This window comes from Phocoena sinus, chromosome 7, assembly GCF_008692025.1.
Source record: "Phocoena sinus isolate mPhoSin1 chromosome 7, mPhoSin1.pri, whole genome shotgun sequence".
In the NCBI taxonomy this organism is placed as follows: Eukaryota; Metazoa; Chordata; class Mammalia; order Artiodactyla; family Phocoenidae; genus Phocoena; species Phocoena sinus.
Window position 1 is genome coordinate 2,577,579 of NC_045769.1, and position 26,976 is coordinate 2,604,554.

Sequence of the window (26,976 nt, forward strand, 5' to 3'; positions counted from 1 at the left end):
TATGTCTTTCATTATTTCTGCATATGAGACGCCAACCTGACTAAAAAATAAGAATCTTGGGTCAATCTGTTTCTCTCCAAATGCTATAACCACTATTATTATTCCATTTTCTTCGGGCATTTAGGGCTGCTGAGAAGTGTAAAAGCAAATCTGACTTTGGTTCCTCTGAAAAGAACCTATTGGGGCTTCCCTGGTGGCACAGTGGTTGACAGTCCGCCTGCTGATGCAGGGGACACGGGTTCGTGCCCTGGTCCGGGAAGGTCCCACGTGCCGCAAAGCGGCTGGGCCCGTGAGCCATGGCCGCTGAGCCTGCGCTTCGCAATGGGAGAGGCCACAGCAGTGAGAGGCTCGCGTACCGGAAAAAAAAAAAAAAAAAAAAGGACCTATTGTTTCTTGCCCTACGGTGTACCTATAGAATAGTTAAACACAAACAAAACAAACAAAACCTCAATCCCAACAATACTGCCAATATTGTGAGTTCTCTTTTTACCCAGAACATAACAGCCCTTTTAAGTGCAGGCCCACCACAGGTTAAGCTTCTTGCTTTTGTGAAAGTACCAAAGCACCTCTTAAAAGGCATACTTTTATGTTTAACATCACATTAACCTAGGTCAGAAAACCATTTAAGCGTCATGCCTATCACACTTTACTTGGAAATCTGAATTACTGTTCAAACTGCAAACTTCCAAGTTGTGGCAGAAAACCGCAGAGCAAGGGGGCTGTGGGCCTGCTCTCCACCACCCGGCGGCCGGCGGTCAGGCCATCCAGGGCTCTGCGCCAGGACAGCGCCACTGGAGGGGCTGGAAGCACCAGCCCGCAGTTAGTGTGCGGCTCCCGAGGCCGCAGCCCCTCCTGTTCATTTCATCTCTGCCAAGGGCTTCCTCACATGTTAGCATTCCTTCTCTTCCATGTCCCTCTTTCTCTCCTAATTTTTGTTCAGTAGCTCTGAAATTCACCTAGTCAACAGGTAATGATCACTCACTTATGTCCAATACTATGCGAGCCACGGGAGGGGGAAATGAGATGCACGGGTCCTCACCTTATGAGATCCCCTTCCGAGGGAACGCCAGTAAGTGGCCTTTCCTGGCTCCTTTCCCTCCTGAACCATTCAGCCCTGAAGCCATGAGGTGCGCAGAGCAAGGAAAGCATCTGCACGGGGTGGGAAGTCTCGGGGGCCCAGGGTGGGGAGGGGAAAGGGAGGAAGCGGGCAGCAGTCAACGCAGGCTGCAGAGAGGGCAGCCGTGCGGGGAGGCTGGCTAGTGCAGGAGCGACGGGGAGCTCGTCCACAGGGCAGCGGTCACGCTGGTGTTCTGGCGAGGGCTGTTGGAACCCAAGGTGGGTGAAGAGGGCAGCCACACAGGCCAGGGGTGACAGCAGCAATGGGGACCAGCTACATGCAAGGGGGAGTCATGTATAAGCTCGTCTACAAAGGATAACGAGAGCCAGGTTTCACACTGTTGGAAAAGAGAAATACAAATACAGAAACAGAAAACTGGCACACACACACACTCACACACTTTTTCTCTCTAGCTCTGACCAGCGAGAGGGCCTGAGAGCAGAAACACTTCAAAAGCAGCGAGCACACCTAGTGAGCAGATCGTGCTTTCTAAAGACCCTTCTCCACTGCACGGAACCAGGAAAAACGGCTCATGCCAGGGCTGAGGCAGGGAAAGTACAGGCAAGGCCTAGAACATCTTGGCGAACCAGCAAGAAATGAAGAACTCAAAGAATGACAGGGGCAGAATGAAAGGACACAGAAGCCAGTCTGAAGGAGCCCCCACTGGCCAAATCAGAGGCCATCTGAGCGTTAAAATAACGATAAAACTAAATTGGAAACCATGAGCCCATAGTGATATAAATAATTAAAATGAAAGTTAGTGAAGAACAGGATACTTACGTGGTTCCAAAGCGCTTCCCCACAAAGTATTATTTACTACAAAAAGTAACCTGCCAGTGGAGAAGCCTGGCAGACACCGTGAGATAGGAGGCAGAACTAGCAGTAAAGGGACAGATTAAAACACATGCCCCGTGACGGGACCCAGTGAGAAGAGCAGGGCCTTGCTTCTGGGCTATTCCCGCCCAAGACGGTAATGATGGTAACAATGTAGCAGCGCTCATTTCCTGGGGAAGGTGGCCCTGTTGTCGTGCAGAGAATGCCCCTGTTCAGAGAACTTACTCAGGAAAGTATGCGGGAGTGATATCAGCAATTTGTTCTCAGACAGTCCAGAGGGGAAACTTCTTTGTATTGTACACCCAACTTTTCTCTAAGTGTAAGATTACTGTGAGAATTAACTGTGGCAACATATCCAGGCACGTGGCTCAGAGCCTGGCCCATAACAGAAGCTCACCAACCCTGGGGCACGATGACTGTTGCTGCCACCCCAGGATGGGCTTCGGAGAAGGCCTTCCTTCCCTAGAAGCTAAGCCGGCTTCACCCAGTCGAGGGCTGAATGTGGAGCCAAGACCAACCCGAGGAGCAGAGCGGGAGCGGCCCTGGAAGGAGGGCCATGACACACACTCCTTTTTCACATTAAACATCCCGATCAGTCATCTCTGAAGTATCTGAAAGTGCTCAAAAGTGGTCCTCACAACTTTAAATGTCTTCTAAATCTGCTTTTCTTCAAAAGTAGCTTTTAAAATTGTATTTTCTTTGCCTTGTTTAGCTGTTACTATTACAACATAATTGTCTATCATTTTTCACTGCAAGTGACTCTATCTGTAGTACGGTAAAGCTTTCAAAAGCTACCTGGAACCCTAATCAGTCTCAAAGATATTAATGTGAGGAAATTACTCCTGAGTTTCAAAACCTAACAAATAAAAGTTTTAGAGCACATCTTGTTTGTAATATGCAGTACACATGGGAGAGTATTAGGATACAGTGTATTTATTTGTAAATAACTTAGAAATAGAAATGCCTAAAAACTACATATTTCTACTTTAAGATCTGTTTTTCTTTAAGGGATTTAAGAATATTCTCTAAAATTTATAGCTTATGTAGAGCAAAACCCTGACATAAAACAAGCCCTTCACTAAGTGGCCATCAGTCCTGGCCTCTGTGACGAGGATTATGGAAAGGCTTTATTAGTCATTAAAGGGTTCCGCCTGCTGGGGAGAGGCCTTCGGCCAGAAGCAATGTTTTAGAGATTTGATCAGAAAACCTTGATAATGCTCCAATATGAAAAATTATACATGCATCACTGCTATAAGTAGGAAATCAAGTATTTCAATGCCAAGCATTTCAGTTTTCCTTGACTCTACAGCACCGCCGTGACCCGGACCCCAGGAGAGCGGCAGGGCCGTGCCCTTGGTTCCTCCAGCTCAGTCTCGCTGACATGGCCATGTGGCCCAGATTACATTAGAAGCTCAAGGAAACCTAATTTATTCATCCAGGTCTGGTCCTTCCAGCGACAGAGCTTCCCTGGAAGCTGCTTTTCAAGTCATAAGTAAACACACAGGAACAATAAAGAGAGGGGAACTGGCAAAATAAAATAAACATGTTTCTCACTTAAAACAGTAAGCACAAATGGGTATGTTTCAGGATGGACCAAAATAACTAAGAATAAGAATAGTTACCAGGAAATAAATGTCTTTGTTTAAAGTGAAGACAAAGACATATGGATTTCAGGATTAAACCAGTTCTAGGAAGGAGCTGCTCCACCCAATCCACACAGCACAGGTTCTGCCCCTGCAAACTGGGGGGTGGGGGAGGGGGCGGTTTCTGGTGAATCTGAGATGTGTCCCCAAGCAGCCCGCGGGCCCTACTGCGTTAAGACCCTCTGCCCAGGAGCGGAATAAGAGCTGGGCCCCAGGCCCTGGGCGTGAGACCTCGGCAAGGTACGGAGACGCCCGGACCCCAACTTCCTCAGCAGTGCAGTCCTCCCCCAGTATCCGGGGATTGGTTCAGGACCACCCCCGAACCCCCGACACCAAAATCTTCGGATGCTTAAGTCCCTTATGTAAAATGGCGAAGTGTTTGCATATAACCAAGTCACATCCTCCAGTATACTTTAAATCACCTCTAGATTATTTATAACACCTAATACAGTATAAATGCTATGTAAATAGCTGTAAATTTAATGTAAATGCCACGTAAACAGTTGCCAGCACTGCAAATTTAAGTTTTGCTTTTTGGAACTTTCTGGAATTTTTTTTTCTTGAAATATCTTCTGTCTGAGGTTGGTTGAATCTGTGGATTCAGACCCCATGGGTGCAGAGGGCCCACTGTAAATCACCGATGGTACCGGGCAGGGCTCTGAACAAGGTGGTGAGATTACAGGAGATGCTGCATGGGGAACGCGACTCTCCTACCTCTGTCACCCACGGACCTGCAGTCCACCTGGACCAGCAGAGACAACTGGAGACCCGCCCTGCAAGGCTGCTCTGTGCTGGGCTTCAGGGGACCAGGCCAGACCTGCACCAGCAGGCCAGCCAAGGCAGGCTGAGCCGGCAGTGGCTCAGCTAGATCATTTTTACGCCACTCCTTGTAAGCCTTGATTTCTAATGTGTTTTTTTTTTTTTTTTTTTTTTTCTTAAAAAAACGTTTCATGACATCTCATGGGTATTTTCTAGTCTTCCTACCTGCACAAACTAGCGAGAATTACCCTTCAGTCAGGGCAGCGCACCTGCAGTCTCTTCCTGTCGACGGAGCCCGAGTCTGGCAGCTGGAGCTTCTGTGACGTGTGACGAAATCTCTCTTATTTGCCTACTTTCTGCTCCCAAGACTACCCCCTGCACTTTTCTACAGTCAATTTGTGTAAACTCACTCTGAATCCTAACGCTAACCAACTGACGTCCACCCTGTGGCTTCCACAGCACAATCCCCTCCTACACTCATTAACGTGTCCCAGTGAGTATAGTTAAACCCCAGGCTCCATACTACTCCGTAACTGAATGTCCATCTACAGGCTTAGGCTGTCAAGATCAATCAAACTAAAGATATTTTTTACGCAGAGCACAGAACTTTGGAATTGAGGCCAAAATTACTTATCGTGACAGAACTAAAATCTAGGAAAGTATAGATACAATATGATAAGAATTTTAAGTTGACATTTTGAGTAAAAATATTTGTCACATCATTCACTGAGTAAACATATTAAAGAGAAGATGATGACCATTCAATTTGGAAATGTTTATAGGACTATAGCTAATTCTTATAATCCAAATTGTTAAGTCACATATATATTTTTTCAGGTAAAGTCTCCTCATCCACATAACAAACCACATCACAGGATATACAGAGAAGGCCTATGTCCTCATAATTATCTTCACAAAGTTCAGATACATATAATGTTTTGATGGTTCCTAAACCACTTTTGTGGCTATAATATATCCATGGTATATTATCTGTAAGTATTTTGAAGTGATACTGTTGATAATTCTGTTTTAAGTTTTTTTTTTTTTTTTTTTTTTTTTTTGCGGTACGCGGGCCTCTCACTGCTGCGGGCTCTCCCGTTGCGGAGCACAGGCTCCGGATGCGCAGGCTCAGCGGCCGTGGCTCACGGGCCCAGCCGCTGCGCGGCATGTGGGACCTTCCCGGACCGGGGCACGAACCCGTGTCCCCTGCATTGGCAGGCGGACTCTCAACAACTGCGCCACCAGGGAAGCCCTTGTTTTAATTTTATATCCAAAACTCCAAATCCCCAGCCTGTGTATTGGAAAACACTGCACTACTTGGGAATGTAAAACTATTCCCTTATTTCCAAATAAAGAAAGAAAGAAATACAAAAACCCTGTAATTCTTCATGATTACAATCAATTTCAGTGGTTCCCCAGTTTAGCTATTAAAGTCTCACCAGCGAAGAAATATCGTAGCATACGTTCCCTTTTATTTCTTTCATAGCAATTTAAACAGAACAACATTCTTAGCAAAAGAACATCCAATAATAGTAGGACCATGAACTTCCAAACTAAGAATACATTTATCAGGCTCAGAATTTCAGTTAAGCAGGGATTTGGAATAGCATTTTTCTAACAGGGTTAAGAAATTTGTAATGAAATTGCACCATCTAGCCACCAAAATAAGAAATAACTTGACGATCTATTCAGATCACCAAAGTAAACGAGAATACGACCGAAACCCCTGACTTTCATATAAGAATTTAGGTAATTACTATTAGCTATATTCTACTTATTACAATTAAAATATAACATGTTTGTGATAAGATCATTTTATCCATCAAGAGGCATTTCAAGATACGAGAGGTTCTCATATGCCCAAATAAGTGCTTCTTTAAGACAGTCATCCATAATCTCTACGATGTGTGGGTGCTACCTTAGGTCCTTATGACAGCTTTCCTTCAGAAGGGCAGTGAAATACATACGTGCAGGTCCAATTCAACACACGCTCAGGTTCTCATCTGAAGAGATGTATGACCTCTAGCAGTCCCAGTACAATACATGGTTTATGTGACTGAGAAGATGAAGAGAGTAAAATCACCAAAACTTTAAATAAACGAAGAGAAAGAAATTTACGAAGAGAAATAGACTCTCTGAGTCTATTTCAAAATAAAGAATTTAAATGCAAAGAAAAAGCATCTGAACTTTGATATTCACAGAACAGATATAAAATGAAAAAACACCCGAGAGAAGACTGTATAAAAGGAGATTGAAAAATTAGGAGTGAGAAATCTTTAAATGGTACTTTAAACTGAGTGAACCATCCTGGACACTGCTGGTTGTTCTCCAAAGCACCTTCATTTATAAAGCTGAAAAAGCAAGCATTTTTAAAGCATAAGGAACACTGTAATAAAACTGCTTTTCTGGTTGTTTTTCAAAAACTTCGTAAATCTGAAGGAAAAAAATACTTGGCATGGGCTAATATCGTACTATTAACAAAGTTTATATTTCCTCTTGAAAAGAGAGCAAGTAAGTCAGGATGATGAAGAAAATGCTCAAAGCAATCTGACTCACATATTTATTCTATAATGTATTCCTCAAGTCCATTAGCACAATAAGGAACGGCTTTTCTTCCAACACAACTTCAAAGACAGGCTGGAGAGATGCCCAGATTACAAATATGTATTTCCTTAGCACTGAAAAAAGTGCTCCTTCCAAAAAAATAAAAAGTACCGAAACTAAGGGCACACTACAAGTTATGTGAGAGCAAACACCTACTATTTGAATTTTTGAATAAGATAGAGAAGATAAGCAATTAATATTATGATTAATACATAAAAATCATAGATAGATACGGTCTGCACATAGTCGTCCAATCACCTCTCCGTGAAATCAGCAGTGTGCACTGAAGTGTGGACACCAAAGAGAGAAAGTAAACATACTCTGCAAGCACTCTGAAACATTTATAAAAACTGACCACAAACTAGGCCACAAAGAAAGTCTCAATTCCAAATAATCAACATCATACAGACCAAATTCTTTGAACATGCAACTATATTAGATACTGTTAAAAAAAAAAAAAAACAGCTTTTAAAAAACCGTTATGTTTAGAAACTAAAGACCAGGGCTTCCCTGGTGGTGCAGTGGTTGAGAGTCCGCCTGCCGATGCAGGGGACACGGGTTCGTGCCCCGGTCCGGGGAGATCCCACACGCCGCGCAGCGGCTGGGCCCGTGAGCCATGGCCGCTGAGCCTGTGCGTCCGGAGCCTGCGCATCTGGAGCCTGTGCTCCGCAACGGGGGAGGCCACAACAGTGAGAGGCCCGCGTACCGCAAAAAGAAAAAAAAAAACCAAAAAACTAAAGACCAGACTCCTAAATAGCCCACATGTTAAAGAAGAAATAACAACCAACTACTTCATATTAAAATTCAAGGAGTTTTTAGTATTCAAAACATTTTAAACTTAAGGATATAAAGCATGCTTAAAGGGAGAGGTACAGTCTTAAATATATTTGTTTAAAATTATAAAGACTAAAAATAAATGCGTTGTGTCTTTTACTCAAGAGGCGAGAAAAACTAAACACCCAAAGAAATTAAGAGGAAGAATAAAGAGTAGATATCAATGAAACGAAAATACGAGTGAATATCTACAAACCCAAAGTTGATTCTTTGCTAGAGGGTGTCTCCTTCAATAGTTTTGTCAAAGTCTTATCAAAGGAAAAAAGACGCAAAAATTTTGGAAGAAAAGGAAAACTATAACTATAGATATATCTTTTAAATCATGAAAGTATCTCGAAACATCTTCTTGCCATGACTCTGTAAAATGTGCATGAAATAAGCAACTTCCTAGAGAAGCTCCGTGGAAGGGACTGCTGGTTGACCCCCGTGTCTGACCTCCCTACTTATAGCAAAGCTTCCTGCCCTGTGTGCAGCCCACATGCGGTAGCCGTGCTGGTTCCAGAACCCTCGGTCCCTAGCCAGGCAGGCAGCCTCCGCCACTTACCCAAGCGCCTTGAAAAATCATCATCTTCTGACCATGCCAGGCAATGAGAAAATCTGGCAAGTTGTGGTCTGTATTAACGGAACCTCTGACTGCTAGCTAAGCAAACGGATGCCTGGAATAAACGTGTCACTTCACAGACCCCTTCGTGACAAAGATCTGGCCAATATAACGTAAGTAGAAGTAGTATGCATCACTTCCATTACATAGCCTAAAAGAGAAGAGGTGGGCCCTCCTCCTACTTCCCTTTTCCTTCTTGCTGGCTGGAACGCAGTCGTGAAGGCTAGAGCCGACAGCCGTTGTGGCCCACGAGGTGCCCTGAGGAATGGAAGTCACGCATGGAGGAAGGAGGCAGAAGGGTCTGGATCACCACCACCTCCAGACTGACTTGGGACCTTCCAGCTCACTTTAGCCACTACTGCTTCAGATCTTTCCTGCACCCACAGGTAACCCTAATCCTAACTGATTCAAATATTAATTCCCATAATAAACTCAAAAAGAGATAGGAAATGGAATAGACTCACTTAGGAAAGTGACTTGGTAAAACAAACAGAAAGGACCAGTTTGAGAGAACAGAAAAGCTAGCAACAGAGATGCCGATACTAGGAAAAGTGAGAGAGGAGGAAGAACCAGCAATGGAGACAAGGAGAGGTGACCGGCACCGAGCAGGGGCACCAGAGAGGCACGCTGCTGTCCTGGGAGCCAAAGGGAGAGGGCACGTCAAGGAAGAGCGCCCAAGTGAACCATGTGCTGCTGCCAATTCCAGTAAGATGAGGACGAGAATCACACGAGGAGGATTTAACGACCAGGAAGGCAGGTGACCTTGACAAGAGCAACTCAGAAGAGTCATTCGCAAGAGGATGGGAGTACATCCAGTTCCACTGAGGAGCTCTGCTATATGGGGAGGCAAGGCAATGGAGCAAGGGTGAGCAGCCACAGCAAAATCAAGAAGGATGAAAACAATTCCAATCAACGTCACAACAGGACCTTCTAATGGAACCACACAAACTGATTCTAAAGTTCATACAAAGCCAGAAAGATTTAAGAGTAATAGCCAAGACAACCTGGGGTGTGGGAGGAGTGGAGGGGAACAATTAGAACGTCTTTCCCAGACATAAAAACATAGGACTTAAAACAGGAGGACCACAGCAGAGCCCAGAAATACACCCACACACGAGGGGTCTGGGTTCACTAGAGGGCGGCACCACTTACAAGGAGAAAACAAGCAGATCCCTACCCACGACATAAACAAAAACTCCAGATTAGAGACCTAGATGTAAAAAAGAAAACAAACTATTTTAAGAAAACTATTGAGACCATCTCTATTACCAGGATAGGACAGTTTTTTTTTTTAAGGCAAGAGCAGAACAACTTATAAAGAAAAAGGCTGATTAAATTTTATATCAAAATAGAAAAGTTCTGTATATAAAAAGACATTAAGTTAGACAAATAACAGACTGGGAAGATGTTTACAGCATGAGACACAAGGGATTATTCCATGACACACGTAATATATGCAACCATAACATATACCATATATGATATTTATTATTATAGGATATATGACATATGCAACCATTTTACACACACACACACATACACACACACACACACCAATAACAAAAGGAAAAACACCACTAAAGAAAATGGGCAAAGATGTGAACAGGCAACACACGAGAAGAAACCACAGTGTCAATTCCAAAAGCCACAAGCGCTGAAAATGGAAAGATTTTTCATAAACTTGGCACCAAAACTCATGTGAGGTTATTTTTAGCATTCTGCCCACCCCCTTAGTGGGACTCTTAATCCATGCTGTTGTGGAACTGTTCATGCATTTGATTACCTCTGACCTCAGTAGGGATTAGAGGATATACAGTATATGTACCACAGCACATTTCTAAAACCAAATACCTCTGGCATCAGGAGTTCTGCCTACAGGACTGTGACTGAACTGACACCAGACAGTTGATATAAGGCCAGAGCAATCAATGCAAAGCCCCTAGCACAGAGCGAGGCAACAGACGTGTGTTGCTATTAATATTAAATTAAAGAAACAAGAAGATACAATTGTACATCCTTCAGACTGGGCAAAAAATTTGTTAAGGGTGACAATTTAACAAATGATGCTGGAACATTTGGATACCATATGCAAAAACAAATAAGTAAACTTCAATATACCTCACATTCTATGCAAAAATTAACTCAAAATATAAAACCTAAAACTATGAAACCTCTAGAAAATATATGAAGAAACCTCTATGACTGAGGGTTAGGCAAGACTTCTTAGACACAACACCAAAAGCACAACCAACAAAAAGAGCAAACCGCTACATATGACTACTTTAAAATTCTAAACTTCTGCTCCTTGAAAGACACTGTTAAGAGAAGGAAAAGACAAGCCACAGACTGGATGAAAATATTTGCACATCATGTCTGATAAGGGTCTCGTATCCAGAATATAAGAAGAATTCTCAGAACTCAACAGGAAGAAAACAACCAGCCTAATTTTAAAAGGGGCAAAAAAATTTGGACACTTTACCAAAGAAGATATTAGAATGGAAAAATAAGCACAGAAAAGACGTTCAACATCATTAGCAACTAAGAAAATGCAAATCAAAACCACAGGAAATTAAAAAGACTGGCCACACCAAGTGTTGATGAAGGTGTGGAGGAAGTGGAACTTAACTGCTGGCTGGAATGGGAGGTGGTGCAGCCACCCTGGAAGACAGTCTGGCAGTGTTTTAAAAAGGTGAACACACATTTACCACATGACCCAGCAGTCCCACTCCTGAGTACTTACCCAATGGGATGAAAGTATTTGTCCACACAAAGACTTGTTCACAGCAGCTCTGTCTGCAACAGTCCCAAACTGGAAACAACCCAGATGTTCCTTGGCTGATACATGGGTAAGCGCACGGCGGTACACCCACACCGCCGACTACTTACTACTCAGCGGTAAAAGAAAAAGTGAACTGTTGATACACGATGCAACGTGGAGATATCTCAAAACAATCAGGATGGATAAAAGGAGCCAGACCCAATAAAAAGTATATACCAACTAAGTCCATTCATATACAGTTCTAGGAATGCAAACTAAAGTGACAGAAGGCAGATGAGCGGCTGCTGGGGATTGGGGGGGGCATGGAGAGAAGTGGGTGGGAGGGATGCCCAAGGGCCACTTCTGAGGGCGGTGGGCACGTTCGTTATCTTGGCTGTGGCTGCACGGATGTGTGGCAACAGAGACTTTCATTCCATTTGGAGAACAAATCGGTACAGCCTTTGACAGCACCTGGTGAAACTGCAGCTCTGCCCGCGCTCTGGCGAGCAATTCCAGGTCTGGCACGGCCTCTGAAGTACGGGGGTCGCAAATCACAGGCCCAGGCCTGGTTCTGCTGTTGTGAATACAGTCTCATTGGAACGCGGCCACACATCTGTTTACTGGTATCTATGCTATAGCCGTTTGCAAGCTCGTCAGCAGAGATGAGACGTTACAATGGACACTGTGGCTCTGAAGCCTTAAAGATTTACTATCTGGCCTTTTACAGAGGACGCTTCCTGACCACTGCTGGAGAGAGACACTGGCTCTTGTGTGCCAGGGCACACGCAAAGCAGCCCGTGGAGGCACTGTTCACAAACAGCCAAAGGCTGAAGAATCCTAAATGTCCATCAGTAAAGGAATTAATTACTGACAAACACTGGAATGCCATTCATCAATTAAAATGAATCAACTAGAAACACCACGCTGTCTGAAGAAAGCAACTTGCACAACAAATCAACAACAGGATAAAGTTACAAACTCACAAAGCAATGCAGATACACGTAAAAGTAAGGAGCACACCAAACGCATCTTAGTGGTTTTGCCCTCGTGAGAACAGGATTAGAGCGAGGACAGAAAGGACTTCAACTTTCCCAATACATTTTAACTTATTTGTGAAAATCTAATTAAAACGTTTTTAGAAGACCCACAAGTTAAATTTAAATCTGATGTCTATAACACACCAAAGAAAAAAAGCAGAGAAACTTGCTGACTTTCCCGCCCAACTGTAGCCCACGTCGCCCCTGACTTCAGAACACTCACAAACTGGACTTCTTTAAAGCCCCAAATGTTCACCAAACAAGGGAATTTTTTCCCTTTTATCTTCTGAAGTCAGAAGATCTACTAATCTGAAATTTACTCTTCAGAGGAAACTGAAACACAGGCCTAGTGTGCTTTGCAGAAAAACATAGCTATAAAATTTAAACCAACTGAAGCTTCAAAGGTTACCTACAGTAACAGCCCGAGGCCCACACTGGAGGTTTCTGACAGGGTTGCAGAAACACTGCCAGGGACACCGGGACAAGCCCTCAGGCCTATGAAAAGGACTATGACATATTAAAATTCCACAGCAATAGACAATAAACTGCAGAAAGAGTTTTTCTATTTTCAGAAGAGCTGGCGGTGGTGTTGCCGGCAGAACTCAGGCTACGCTACTCTCCCGTTACTGCTGTAAAGGGCTCCCTCTAACGGTGGGCTCTACCATGCAGCTCTCCTCAGTAGCTATTAATCCTGCAGGCCGTATCTGCATGCCAAACCAGGACATTTTAAGCAAAATTATCTAAAACAAATAACCGTTCACTCAACTGGAAGGAAAGAAAAGTGTCTGTGGGAGTGTGTATGTAAAACTTACTGAAACTGTTGGCTGCTGATAAAGCTAACTAACCAAGAAACTTCTGTTAAAAACCCCCAATATAGGGCTTCCCTGGTGGCGCAGTGGTTGGGAGTCCGCCTGCCGATGCAGGGGACACGGGTTCGTGCCCCGGTCCGGGAAGATCCCACATGTCGCGGAGCAGCTGGGCCCGGGAGCCATGGCCGCTGAGCCTGCGCATCTGGAGCCTGCGCATCTGGAGCCTGTGCTCCGCAACGGGAGAGGCCACAACAGTGAGAGGCCCACGTACCGCAAAATAAAAAAAAATAAAAAAATTTTTTAAAAATGAAGATTTATTCTTATAAGGCGCGATAACGGAAACCTCAGCATGGCATTTGAGGCACGCTACCCGGCCTGCAGGTATTCACCCCAGGTCACGTGCCCAAGGGCAGTGGCTGGTAGGAGGCCGTGGGTTCCAACAAAGCCACATCACACACCTGTAAGGGAGACGGCTGGAGGCCACATACAAATAGGACGTGTATTTAAAAGCCAGCCCTGAAAACTTCCCCCGACTCTTACTTTGTCATCAGCCAGGGCCATGCAGACAGCCTGTCCACTCTGTGCAGGGAGAAGGGATGCACCAGGCAGGAAGGGGTCAACAGGGGGTCAGAGCAGAACAGGCCTTGGACCCTGACTCCTGAGCTCCCAAGCAAGGCCACTGCCCCACCCAGGACGGAACTGGATGTGGGTCCAGGGAAGCAACGTCGCACCCCAAGAGCCCCAAATCTTCTATCCTCCCAACTGGAGGGTGAGGGAGATGGGAAGGGGCTTGTAAACATGTAAACAGACATTACTGATAATCACAACATTTGAAGGATGCTTCTAATTTTTAAATGTAAATGTGTGAAACAGACTGCTAAAATGCCACTGTTTACAAAAATCATTTTGTTACCTTCTCTCCAGGTTTGGGCGACTGCTGCAACTTCTCATAATCTTTCTTAGTCTCCAAAATTTTTTTGACAAGTCCTCCTGTTGAAAACCAGTGGTTTTATGTTAAAGTGATTCTCCGCCCTAAGAAGCTATCCTGTTCTAAAGGGGTGGGGGGCTGGGGGTGAGGAGGGATACTTAGTTCTTATCCTTTCTCTCTCTATACTGAAACGGCTTCAGATAATCATTGTATGATAAAAGGTCAAAGCAATTCTCTCAGCCTATTGTAGACTAAGTACAAATACTTTTTTTATATTGGGACAAGTCATCAACTTTTTTTTTTTTAAAGGATTACTCATGGCATAAATATCATATGAAAAACCATTTGAATATATCTTGTTTGGTACATTTGACCTTGGAACTATGTGAATATTTTACATAAGGGAATATTTTACATAGATAAAACAAAATTAAATCAAAAATTTCAAAGCCTAAAACTTGAAAGCAAAATGAAACTATAAACGTAACAGTATCGAAACCTTGAAGCATCATGAACTGTTAGCTCATGTTTGAAATCGTGTATCCACTGAATCAGAAGCTGGAGCAGTGTCACAATCCGTGCTCTGCAGGACTGAGACCCAAGGAAGAAGAGGTTCATCTGAAATCCTGAAATCAGACCTGCCTCCTTCCCCTTGACCCTGTTCCTGCCCCACCCCCCGTTACAGCTATGCAGGCCAAACACACTTATCATCACGTCCACCTTCTCCCATCATGCCTTGCAACCAGAGCCCTAAGACCCTGGAGGTACATCAGAGAAAACCCACAGGAGCAAATGCCTCCCTTTTTCCAGTTCTGAGGGACCATGAAGCAAATATCATGAAAGAGTCCCTTCTAATTGCTCCTTGAGGACAGAAGTGATGGTGACTTTTTCATTTTGGTTTTTTGCTTTTGTTTCTTAATTTTTTATAAATAAATAAAAAATAAACATTAAGTGTCATGCTGGCAAGCATAACCAAACAGAGAAGAATTGGTTGTACATTTCTAATGGGATATGCACTAAGAACAAAAAGGCAAGCAGATCTGCCGAAAACGATCCTAAGGTGTTTCCAGTAATCATGTTGTTGTTAACCACCAGTGGTGTTGCTCTAAATCGCTGTGAGTGCACAAAGTAGGGTAAAGACATGAATAGCTACTGCTGGGGGGAGCCGGGATTGGGGCACGAGACAGGAAGGAACGTACCTGCAAAAATAAAGAACTTAGGAAGAACCCTGCAATCATAAACCTAAGTTGGAAATACCAGTACAAACTCAGGATATACTTTCCTGCAAAAAAAATTAGAAAACCCCCAGAGACAATGACCAACCCAGAAGCAAGTTGCAGCCAGGCTCCTTAGAGACACGGGGCAGGAAATACACAAAAGGAGTCTGAAACATCTGTCCTACCATAAACAAGGAAGCTACAAAGTCCACTGGGACGTGTCAAAATGCCCCCACGGTCAAACACTGGACAATAGAACATCAAGGAGAAAACTGAGATGGACTGAAATGGAACACGTCAAGCGTGTTAAAAACCATGACATCATACAGACATCAAGCACTTGCTTCGGCAGTACATACACTAAAATTGGAACGATACAGAGAAGATAAGCATGACACTTGTGCAAGGATGACACGCAAATCCGTTCCATGTTTTTGTAAATCAGCTACTCCAATAAAAATTAAAAAAAAAAAAAAACAACCCACCACCACCACCAAAGCCCTCATTAGTCACCCCTGAAGGTGCCAGGAGACAAATGCACTATTAACAAAACTGATCAATGAAGGGGAAGCACGAAGCTGGGCCTCAGAGCGGCAAATTCCTGCAGAGGGGAAGCCTCACAGTGTGGAGATTGCCAACCAAAACGTGCTGGAGCGGGGACGGGGCGGGACGAGAATGGTCACCGTCCCCACAACCCTCATGAAACAACAGACTTAGACCAACCTCCAAGCACAGAGACGGGCAGGCGTGATGAAGAACCAACACCACTTGTCAAGTGTTCTTGCCCGAAAAACCTGAATCTGACCAAGTCTCTAGAACCAATTTACAGGAACCGAAGAACATGGAAGAAACCCACAACACTGGGGTGTGACAAGCAACACCCAACGGTGAGGAACTCTGCTGGACAACCGACCAGCCTCTTCAACAAATAAACTACAAGGGGGACGGGGTGGTAGGGGACCTACAGGCTAAGAGCGGATTCAGAGTTAGATCCACCAGCTGCAAACACAGGGACCCTATTTGGATTCTGACTCATACAAACTAGAAAAAAAACACACAAAACCACTGGGAAAAAAAACAGGCATTTGATGATATTAAGGAAGGACTGCTTTTTTATATATATAATAATGGAGTTACGGTTCTGCTTTTTAAAAAAGAACATGTTTATGGCAAGAACGATGCTCTCCAGGACTTGAAAGCAGTCGGTGGAGACTGAGATCAGACCAGATGACCGCTCACCGCAAAAGCTGCACGACCGTCAGGGGCTCACGAGGCTATTCTCTCTGCTTCTATAAATGTTTGAAACCAAAGAAGACATTGTGCTTGGGAAGAAAACAATATGACAGAACTGTCGACCTGGGAAGGACTTCAGGGGTCATCCAATCCCACAGTCTAACCGTGCAGAAAATTAGTGATGTCATCCCCACAACTGCCTACGGCTGCCCTCTGGGGTCCTGGCCACCCCCCGCCCCCCAGCAGCTTCCATCGCCTCCCAGAATAACCCACACACGGAGGAGGCATCCGTGCCCACGGCATCCCATCTACTGCTACTCAGACCCCTGACCAAACCCTGGCAGACAAAGCTCATTTCACCAGATCCTTTCACAACACACGGAGCAGACACACATGTGCACACACAACCCCACGACTCACCGTGCTTCTCATCTTCTAATTCCACCGCCTGTACCTGAGCAGGAAAGGAAGAAGAAAAGGAGATTCAGATTTGTTGGAATCTCAAACTCATGCTTGCATGCATCTCAGCAGAGGTGACAAAATTAAAGATGGCAGAGAACTAACTGAAACGCTGGAGGAAAATTCCGTCTACACAAATCTCTAAGCTGGAGAATTAATCCCAGTGCTGTTTGAGTGTGATTATTAAACATACACTGTGGCTGACCCACCATTTCAAGCTCTGACATCTCAGAGAGCTGGGGGGCAGCCTCCACCACAAACTGGTCGGCGTCCTCATTGTCAGAATTCTGTGACTCTACGATCACATTTGAGACGGTTTTACCACTTCCTGTCCTAAATGAAAAGAAATCAGATTAAATTAGAAACATTCTCCAGGTCCTAAATGAAAAGAAATCAGATCAAATTAGAAACATTCTCCAGGTCACACATCCTCATCAATCCCAGTGTCTGGAACTGTGTCTGAGGTTCCCTGAGAGGAGGCCGGAGCTGAGATGCAGTCTGCGAACATGCAGTCTGGGGAAAGCCGCCAGGCCCTGCACCACTGTGCCACCCCGCCCCACTGTGCCACCCCGCCCCACGCCGTGCCCTCCTTCCAGCCGGGCTCGCTGCGGGACCAGCCCTGGGCCTGCAGCCCCTCTCCAGGAGAGGCCCAGTCTCCCAAGTCGCAAATCTCAGGGCAGGGGTGGCACTCACTGGTGGCCCTGCTGGCCAGTGCCACCCCAGACCCTGCTCCTTGGTCTCTCGCGGGAACACAGCAGCCTCCTCGAGGCCCCTCATTTGGCTGCTGGGTGCTGTCCCTGACCTACGGCCCCACCCAGCACCCTCACTTACACACCGCCTCTCCCCGAGGGCCTGCCATCATTCTGGACCAGTCCGATGTCCAGGGGCTCCTGACCTGGTCTCCCTGGTAACTGCCTCCATCCAAGGGCTCTCTCCTGCCTCCAGTGGCCACCGCCGGAACTGCCCCGCCTACTGTCACCCGGCGGCAGACCACCACCAGCTGCCTGCCGCTTAGGCACTGACTTCTGCTGCGCCTGCACTTGGACCACAGCCCCCAGACCCCAACACTCCACGGCTCCCCACCAGCCCCTCCTGCCCTCATTTCTTCCCTACCAACCTGACACAGTCACGCTTCAACAAATACCCTTCAGCCCCTGCCACTCTCTCTCCAGCGCATGTACACACGCGTGCACACACACCCTTCGGTGGGATGGGAGGTCCAGAAGCAGTCCCTGCACTTGGGTGTGAGCTCTCAACACAACACCCGCTTCCCACTAACACCTTCGGCTCCACCCCCAGGGTCCTCAGACACTCCCAGCCGCCCGTCCTGCCCCACCAGGACCGACCCTGTCTCGTCCTTGGTCTTCCACGCCCTCTGTACACCCCCGTCCGGCCTACATCCCACCACTTCCAGCTCCCAAAACCCTCCCCCACATCCTTCCCCTCAGCAAACCCTCTCCATCCTCACCCTCGTCCCCGAATGCTGCCGCCACGTGCCTGCCCTGCGAGGCCTTCCTCCTTCTGGCCTCCGACCGCCAGGTCCCAAGGAGGGTCGAGGTTTTCCTTGGGCTTATGGAGGCTTCCAGATCTTTCTCCCTAAAATCTCCCAACTCTGAATCTCACGTTGTCAGAGATTCCCCGAGAATCAGAGTCTCGCCCTGAACCCCACTATGAGTGCCACCATCTGCCAATCCCGGGCCTCACCCCTGCACTCCAGGCTCCTGGCTTCACTCTTGAGGATTTCAAGGGCTGAGAAATCACTCCCAAAGTGATGCCTTGTCACTGCCACTGACAGCAAATGCTTAACCGCAGATCCAAGCACCCACTCTGTGGCCTCCCCCACCCATCTTCCCAGCTCTGGCTGGAGAACAAAGTCCACGCGATGCTGAGCCATCACTCCACCCCACGTGCCCTGGGAGGCACGCCACAGACCGCTGGGGTGGGGCTGCCTGTCCTCCACAGGATGTTCAGCAGCATCCTTGGCTCCAAGCCCCAACTAGAGGCCAAGGGCCTCCCCTGCACCTCCTCCCCAATCACGGTGCTACAAAACGCCCCCAGACGTGGCCCCGGGCTGGGGCGGCCCCCGGGTAGGACCTCTGCCCTCGCCCGTTCACCAGCCCCTCTCGTGGAGGACACTACCCACCACCTCCTCTCTCCTCTGAGCCCTGCCCCTCCTCGCCCAGACTCGCTGTTGGCTCAGGAGAAAGGTGAAGAGCCAGGGTCTCACCTCCTGGGATCTCACCCGCCCGCCAGCCCCCCGGCCTTCGCTGAGGCCGTTCCCTCCACACGTCCTGGCCCACCCAGGGGCTCTGTTCCCACAGTCCCCTCTCCCCACCCCGCAACGCCGGCATCTCCAGTCTCCCCCTCTCCACTGGACCATCCCCCGCACCAGAAAAATGTGCTAGCCGGCTCATCTTAAAAACAGAGACCCCTAACTTCCCTTGACATCGCGCATCCCTCCGCTTCCCCCGGCAACCATACGTAAAATACGTCTACGCCGCCTCCAGGCCCCGCCTCCCGGCCCCGCCTCCCGTTCCATCTGAAGCCTACTCCGACCAGCCTGTTTTCATCTTCCTAGTTTTTTGTTTTGATTTTCTGTACTGGATCCACAGGTAGATTTGTAAAATTTATAAAAGCCCTGCCTGAGGCTTGTCTTTATACTGCTGATGACTTTCTGACCACCTTTTTTTAAATTTTTGTGCAATTAAGCCTTTAAATTTTTTTATCCTATTTTTCCCCTAATTGTTTTTATGCTTAGAAAATCCTCTATGTAGAGATGGGGGCAATCCACCTTCCCCGTAACTGTAAGGACATAACTGTACGAGCACGAACACCTGTGTTTTCCCTCACTTCTATCTGAAGTGTGAGGCACGCACGAGGTTTGAGGTCACGCTCTACCCCGGGTTCTCTTTTACTCCACAGCAAGTGCTCCCTGCGCCGTCTGCTGCCCGCTCCGCCCCCGTCTCTCAGCACACGCACCATCCTCACCCATCCCTGTCCCACCAGCGCCAGGGAAGCCCTGCCCCTCGGTGCCAACGCGGATTCCAGGGCCTCACCTGTCCGTCGTCGGCACCTCCGCACTCTCCGGCCGCCTGACCCGGGGAGGCACGGGCCGTGCGCTCCCGGGCCGAGGTATCCTCCTGAAAAGGGATACAAAACACTTGCACATTTCAAAGTGGACAGATGAAAACCCACATTAATGTCAATGCTAATTTCCAGGCCACCATCAATACGCCAGTTAGGACACAGCCTGCAGAATAGTAAGAACGTTCCATTAACCTGACAAGTCTAAAAGTATCCATCTTCTAATCTTACATTCTCGTTAATTTTAAGGTACAAAAAGTAGTAACCTAACTATCAGGAATCAAACCATGACATAATTTAGCCTTAGGAACGAATTTCCCTAAATCTCTAAAACATTCTACGTGAGTTAGTTACACCTCAGGAACAAGAAAATGAAACAGTTTTTGCTTTCTTTGTACACACACTTCCTCACAATTAAGCCCAAGCATTACATGAGCTGTGGAAGGTACGGAGAGGAGCAGGGCAGCTGCCCGGGTGGGAACCAGAGCACACGAACCTGACGGCGCCTGGGAGCTCGCCTGGCAGCTCGGAATTCTCCGGCACCTCACACTTCTCCTGGCCAGAAGGTCCAACGTCTCCTTCTGGACAGGCAGCAAGCCAACCAGCAGTTCACAAAGAAAGAAACAAACAACTAGTAAATATATGAAGAGACAGCAGTCAAACAACTGCAAATATAAATGAGCTTTTTTTCATCTATCATTTTGATGAAGTTCAAACAGACACCTGATATCTAAATGTGGGGGGAGATCTGGGGAAACGGGCACACTCAAACCCTGGGAATACAAACTGGTTTAACTTCTCCAGAAACAGAATATAAAAAAGGTAGGTCAATCAAGTCAGCAATTTAACTTAAAGGAAATACAAGCTAAGGAAAGAAGCGGACACGTGTAACCTCGTGTCAAGACGCTCACCCATCAGCATTTACAACAGTGACAGACACTGGGAAACTTCAGGGAACTGCGGTTTGTGAGACCCTCGTATAAACCAGTCGTCATGTTAACGTATGTATCATCAGTAGAGTAGGGTAACGTATCTGATCATTACACACACAGGCGGGCGAGTTACGAGCAGGGGCACTGCCGGTGCTTTTCATTTTCTTCTCCATAGTTTTCTGCATTTTTAAGGTTTTTCACTTTGGCTCTGTACCATATTGTTTTTATAATCTGAATAAAGTTTTCTTCATTTTGATAAATATTTAATCAGTAAATAATAAGCCCAAGCTATAATATTAAGACAATTAAATTTACTCTTACTATTTAAAGTAAAAGGACTTTATACATTAGAAAATAGTAAAATCAGAACTTGATTATTGGAAATACAGTTTACACTCAGGAAGAAATCCTGAAATGTATTCTTTTGAAACATATTTTCATAAAACATGAAAATTAAATCTTAACTTGTTGTAGTTATGTTTCCTTAAGTTACTTTCACTAATATAATTTGTAAAACATAAATCTGAGAGTACATGTTAATAACTATACACACGTACACAATTTACACACCAAACAGATTTACTTAAGGCTATTCTTTACCTGCATCACTAGGAGAATCACCTAAAAAAAAAAAAAAAAAAGTACATCAGAAAATCAACTTCTGTGTTAGGAAACCTCAGTATATTAAATGAGCAGAACAGGGTTAGAGAGAAATACATAATTAATAATTTCGGATGTCTACTGGGGAAAAAAGGGGTCATTTCCTCATAGCCTTTTTTCTAGTTTCCTACTGCCACTGCTTTATTTTCAAAGAGAGAAAGACAAAGAACAAACAAAACTATGAATCAGAATATGTTATTACGTGGAAACAGGAAGCAGCGATGAGAAGAAAGTGTATCCATCAAAGAGATGAATGAAAGAAACAGAAGAGGGAGAAGGTGACAGAGGCTCGAAGCCACGGATGGACTGACTCCATGGGTGGGACGAGCCAGGGGTGAACTGGCGAACACACCTTGGGGCATTTTCCAGGCTCTGGATGGAAGCAAACCAGAGCCCGTCTTACATAACTCAGCAGCGAGTGTTTCTCCATCAGCTCCTAAATTAGAAGAAAGTGTTTCTGCCCCACACAGGCCTGCCTTGGCACTCTTCCCCCAGGACCCTTTCTCTTCAAGTGCCACTTTATGGGGACAAATGTGACCGACGCGGCCACAGTCAACGAGTGAAGCATTGCAGGGGTGGGTGGACCCAGGAAGGTCTCTGTGTTACACTCCTAAAATGCATGAACACGTGTGCAGAAGACCCAAAACTCCCTGGATTCAGGTGAGGGCCTGGACAGACACGCCCTGGGGATGGGCCCAGCTTACCCTCAGGACACACAGATGTGACAGACAAGCGCCCCTCAGACCCCGGAGCTGTGCACCGGTGGGGGGGACCTCGAGCACTTTGGGTGGCCTGTGGACGCCGTGGTCAGAGCCACAGAAATGCTGCCCCAAAGAGGGCGGCTCTAGGGGTGGGGGCGGGCCCGCTTAGGGCATCGGGGGGACCCGGGAGCCCTCCAGGACTCCATCTGTGTGGGACACAGAGCCTCCCGGAGGTCCCGCCCCACAGAGGGACAAGGTGAGGACAGGCCTGGGGAGCGTGGCTCCAGACAGAGCCTCTGGAAGACGGGGTGATGGGGGCTGCCCGGGAGGACACACAGCAGCCACAGCCGCCCTCCTTGCTGCCCTGTCGCCGGGTGCGCGGAAAAGAGACCAGCGTGAGAGCCGCTGGGCCCCCGGGGCCCCGACGCCACACCTCCAGACTCTCTCCAAAGCCCATGCCCTCGGTGTCGCTGGGGACAGGCCGTGGGTCCCGGAAAGGTGGCTGAGTCATGAGCTGATGCCCAGGTGGTGAGGGCACACGGCAGCCCCGCCCACAGATCAGCCCGGCCCCTGGGCGCCCCGTCCTCATGGATGCCCAGGTCCTCTGCGGCTCCACCTCCTCCCCAGATCCCGGGGCCGAGGCGGCCCGGACGTGCAGGCGCTCTGTCCCCCTCGGATCCCTCGTCCCAGGTGAGCGCACCCTCACAGCCAGCCGCGCCCCCCTCTGAGCTCTGGAGCCTGCCCTCAGGTGTCTGCGTGCCTCGAGACTCTGCCACCCCCCTCTCCCCCGCCACTCCACAGCCCAGGCCGCTCTCGCCTCTGGACCACGCGCTGCTCTGCCCACGTGGAGGCCATCTGAGTAGGGCTTAGCCACTCATCGTAAAAATGCCATTGGCTTCCTGCTGCGAAGCTCCCTGACGTGGCCACTGGCCCCAGCTCTCACCCCTGCCCCTGCCCAAAGGCTCTCCCTGACCCTCCCCGAGAGAGTGCAGAGTCCCTCCCCCCAGCACCCCTTAGGGCACCTACTGGCTTCTGCCCACTCATGCACTCACTGCCTTAGGGCCTAGCACACAGTAGGCCTTCAACCAACATTTTCTACTGGAACAAACTGACAAATGTCGGCCCTCACCTGGCCATGCCCCTGCTACCCCGGTCCCAACACGCTGCACCAGGCCCAGCACTGGGGCACGCACAACTCACGTGCCAGGGGGCACGTGCACCCCTCCATGCTCAAAGGAGCTCCAGGGCCTTAAAAAGCAAATGCTGAACGTGGACTTTACCACGACTTTTTTTTTTAACTGCTGAGAAAAATTATGCCAAAAGCAGAACCCCACTGAGGTGGGACTTAAGACACTCAGAGAACGTCACAGACAGAAAAGTCACAGTCGTGACAGCGCTCTGAGCTGCTTAAAAGTCCTCTTTGGACCTGAAACCTGGGGGATGCAGCTCGGCCTCTGGGACCCCCAGCAGCGACTGAGGCTTGTTCCTGTCGTCCCGACACCCCGGGCTTTCCCACAGTATCTCAGGAGGAACACTGGGGACACAGGAGAGTCTGCTGCCATCAGGCAGTGACTAGAAGACGCTTTCTAGTTTCTGTAAAAAGGCAAAAGTGAGCCATTTGCCACGTTCGGTCCTGATGGTGCGGAGAACGAGGGACTGGACTCTCTGGGGGTGTCAGAGACTCAGGGAACCTGTGGTTGCAGCCATGGCCTTGGGCTGAGAGGCATCCACACAAGCACGCCACATCTGGGGTGCCGGGTCTCCCTCACGGGACAGGAGTGCTTGACACGGGGCCCCCTTCTCACCTTTCTGCTTTACTGCTGGCTCTGGCTCAGCACTTTCTCGCTGCAGACTAGATGAATTAGCGTCTGAAACACTAGCTGAGTTAGTATTAGCTTCCTTTGTTCCTGATGTAAGACAGTTAAATGGGTTATTAAGACAGAACTGGTCATCAGCGGCACCTTACTTATCTGTGCTTCCCCACCGCAAGCTTCCCAAGGATGACCCAGGGCAGCTTCTAGAAAACGCACCTAGAACACTCCTCCCAGGCCTGGCTCTGGGATCAGGAGAGCGCGAAGGGACACCCAGACGTGAGCAGAGCCCGCCCACGTGGCCCAGGCAGAGGCCTGGGCTCCCACAGCCAAAGCACCCTGGCCCCCCATTTCCAGGACCACCCGACACTACCAGTCTCCCCTCATCTCCCCACGACAGCCAGGCCTGGGAGTCACAAGCTGCAAATAGGCTGCAACTTCAGGAAAGCAGGAGGAGAAGGAAAAATATTTCTGGCCTCATGCACAGCCCTAGACGTGTCAAAAGCTCCCAAACACTTGTCTCCCGATTACTGACTCATATGCGAGTGTTTATAAAAATGGAAAAAAACACCAAATACCTGAGAAATAAAACATTTTTTCCTAGTAAAAATGAAAGGATGGGTGCTGGGGGAACAGATTTTGAATTGTGGCAGGACCCAGGGAGGAAACCTGACCCATTACTAAAGGACCCTCCCACACACTCTCTAAAATGGATCCGGAGGCAAAAATAAAATTAGGAAAATGTTCCTTTTCCTGAAACATGATCTTATACTTTCTTAAAAGTACTCAAAGAAATAGTTTATGTCGGAATTAAACTGTCACTAACTATCAGAGGACTGCTTGACTTTACGTAGCGCAACTACATAAAATAGACAACATATAATTTTCTGAGGAAATTTTTTTTTTGATCTGCAAAAACGATGCTGACTTAAACAGTCTGATTCATGTCTACAGTTAATTATTTATGATATCTCATAGGACCAACAAGAAATACCATTAAGTTCTAAAACAAACAAATCTAAACATAAGTATAAGTTAGGCAGCTGTAGATTGTCAACTTTAGAAGAAAACACCGCAATAACTTTAAGTTGTCGTATGTCATCTGAAAGTATCAAATATTTTCTATATTGTACAAAACCCACCAGCACAGGAAGGAAAGTACAAATGCATTATTTCTGTCCATAGCTTGAGGAGACCAATGACACTCTACACAATTTTATCTCCTCAAAGCTCTTTCTTTCTTTACTTTTTTGAGAGGCCTATGATGGTTGTTTTAACGTTTCTAGTGGTATTCTTAAGTAAGCTTTACTAAGCCCCGAATTCACACAAACAGAAAGAACATAAAAACAGACTATCATTCACTAATAATACTTACAATCGATTCTTAATCAGAGGGCAGGTTAACCAACTTGCCAAGCAACAGCTTTTGAAACAGTAACGCACCCGTAAGAAATTAAAATGACCATGAATTGGAAAAAAAAAAGTCAGCGCGTTAGCACCGTCTGCGGGGTTAGCGGCCACTGCTGAGCCCTGCAGGTAAGGACGCGGGCGGAGCACCGTGCCTTGAGGGGCTTCTCATCCCAGTAAGGTCACCCGCGCAAAGCTGGGGGCACCGGCTGGGGCCACGGAGTCTGCACCAGCCACTCTCCCTGAAACTCACCAAGCAGCGCAGAGCCCACGGCACTGCACAAGCAGCTTGCTGTTCCGCCAGGCCTCTGTGCAAAGTTCAGCTGCACGGAGGTGCTGACTACATCTGAGGGTAAATGCAAATAACCAGGGTTTTTAAATGGGCGGATCTGCCTGGCCCAGTGACCAGCCTTAGCATCATATCATGGGATGCAGAGACACTAAGTGCATCCTGACAGGACATAAGGTAAAGGGCACAGCATCACCTACGTAGGGGTGAGGGAGAAGCAATCTCTTTAACCCAAATCTGATCAGGCCTTTAGATCTAACAGAAATACCGGGGGGCGGGGGGTGGTGCCATAAGTTAAATGACACCACGGGAGCAATCAGACAAACACAGAGGAGGGAGTGCTGTACAGGACAAGCAGCCTCAGATCTCCACAAAGTCAATGCTGTGGAACGAAGGTGGGGGAAGGGGGGCAGAGGGAACGCTGTACAGGACAAGCAACCTCACCTCTCCACAAAGTCAATGCTCTGGAACGAAGGTGGGGGAAGGGGGGCTGTTCCACATTCAAGAGGTTAAAGACACAAAGAGAATAATAAAAAACATACAGTGTGTTCTGGATCCTGATTTTTTTAAAAATAACATTGTTGAGACAATAAGAATGCAGACTGGGTTTTAGATGCTCTTGGGGAATGACAAGTCTGTTGGGTGCAACAGTAATTTTACAGCTATGTAGAAACATTTTTTTTTGAGGTGCATGCTGAAGTATTTAAATGGAATTATTTAAAGTATTAAAATATTTTTTAAATGCTCTGAAATATTTCATAAAGCTATGTCACCATAGATGAAGCAAATGCGTCAGAATGTTAGGACTACTGAATCTACATGAGAGGTACATGGGTGCGAGTCATTCTACTCTTCCTATGTACTTTTCATAATGAAAACGTCTAAATGATAAAACAAAATGAAATGAGCGAACCCGAGCAAAATGAAGACATGGATGGCGTAAGGTTCCGGGAAAACATAAGACGGCCAAACAGCTGTAGAAGGAGCGAGTCTCCTCAGACAGCCTGTGTGACAATGTGAGCAGGGGAAGAAGACGTTCATGTTTTGAGAAAGAAATGGATAAATTCCTTGTTGAATTCTTCAACCCACCTGCAAAGGCAAGTGAGAACCACCAAGCCCAACCATTGTCCCGGGACACCCCAACAGTAACGCAGGCCGGCCAGGCCCTGGAGCAGTCGGCACGACCCGGCCAGGCGCTGGTCTGAAGCGCTGGCCAGGAGAGGAAGGGGGCTGGGAGGACAGACCCAGTGGCCTGGATC

At 47.1% G+C, this 26,976-nt stretch overlaps 1 protein-coding gene and 1 pseudogene across 5 annotated transcripts in view; one reads left to right on the forward strand and one right to left on the reverse strand.

The window, feature by feature from the left end:
- TRAF3IP1 (TRAF3 interacting protein 1) overlaps positions 1-26,976 on the reverse strand; it is a 67,230-nt gene that overhangs the window by 23,667 nt on the left and 16,587 nt on the right. For 4 of the 5 annotated variants that reach the window (XM_032638273.1, XM_032638270.1, XM_032638272.1 and 1 more), the window contains 6 exons: positions 21,450-21,470; positions 20,414-20,498; positions 19,890-19,973; positions 17,043-17,166; positions 16,795-16,828; positions 13,910-13,986 (listed from right to left, as the gene is read on the reverse strand). In XM_032638273.1, the coding sequence (XP_032494164.1) occupies positions 13,910-13,986; positions 16,795-16,828; positions 17,043-17,166; positions 19,890-19,973; positions 20,414-20,498; positions 21,450-21,470 (425 nt within the window). Of the gene's footprint in view, positions 1-13,909; positions 13,987-16,794; positions 16,829-17,042; positions 17,167-19,889; positions 19,974-20,413; positions 20,499-21,449; positions 21,471-24,015; positions 24,118-26,976 lie in introns of all 5 variants that reach the window. The other variant, XM_032638271.1, reaches the window with a different exon arrangement.
- Positions 15,478-15,577, forward strand: LOC116757269 (annotated as a pseudogene).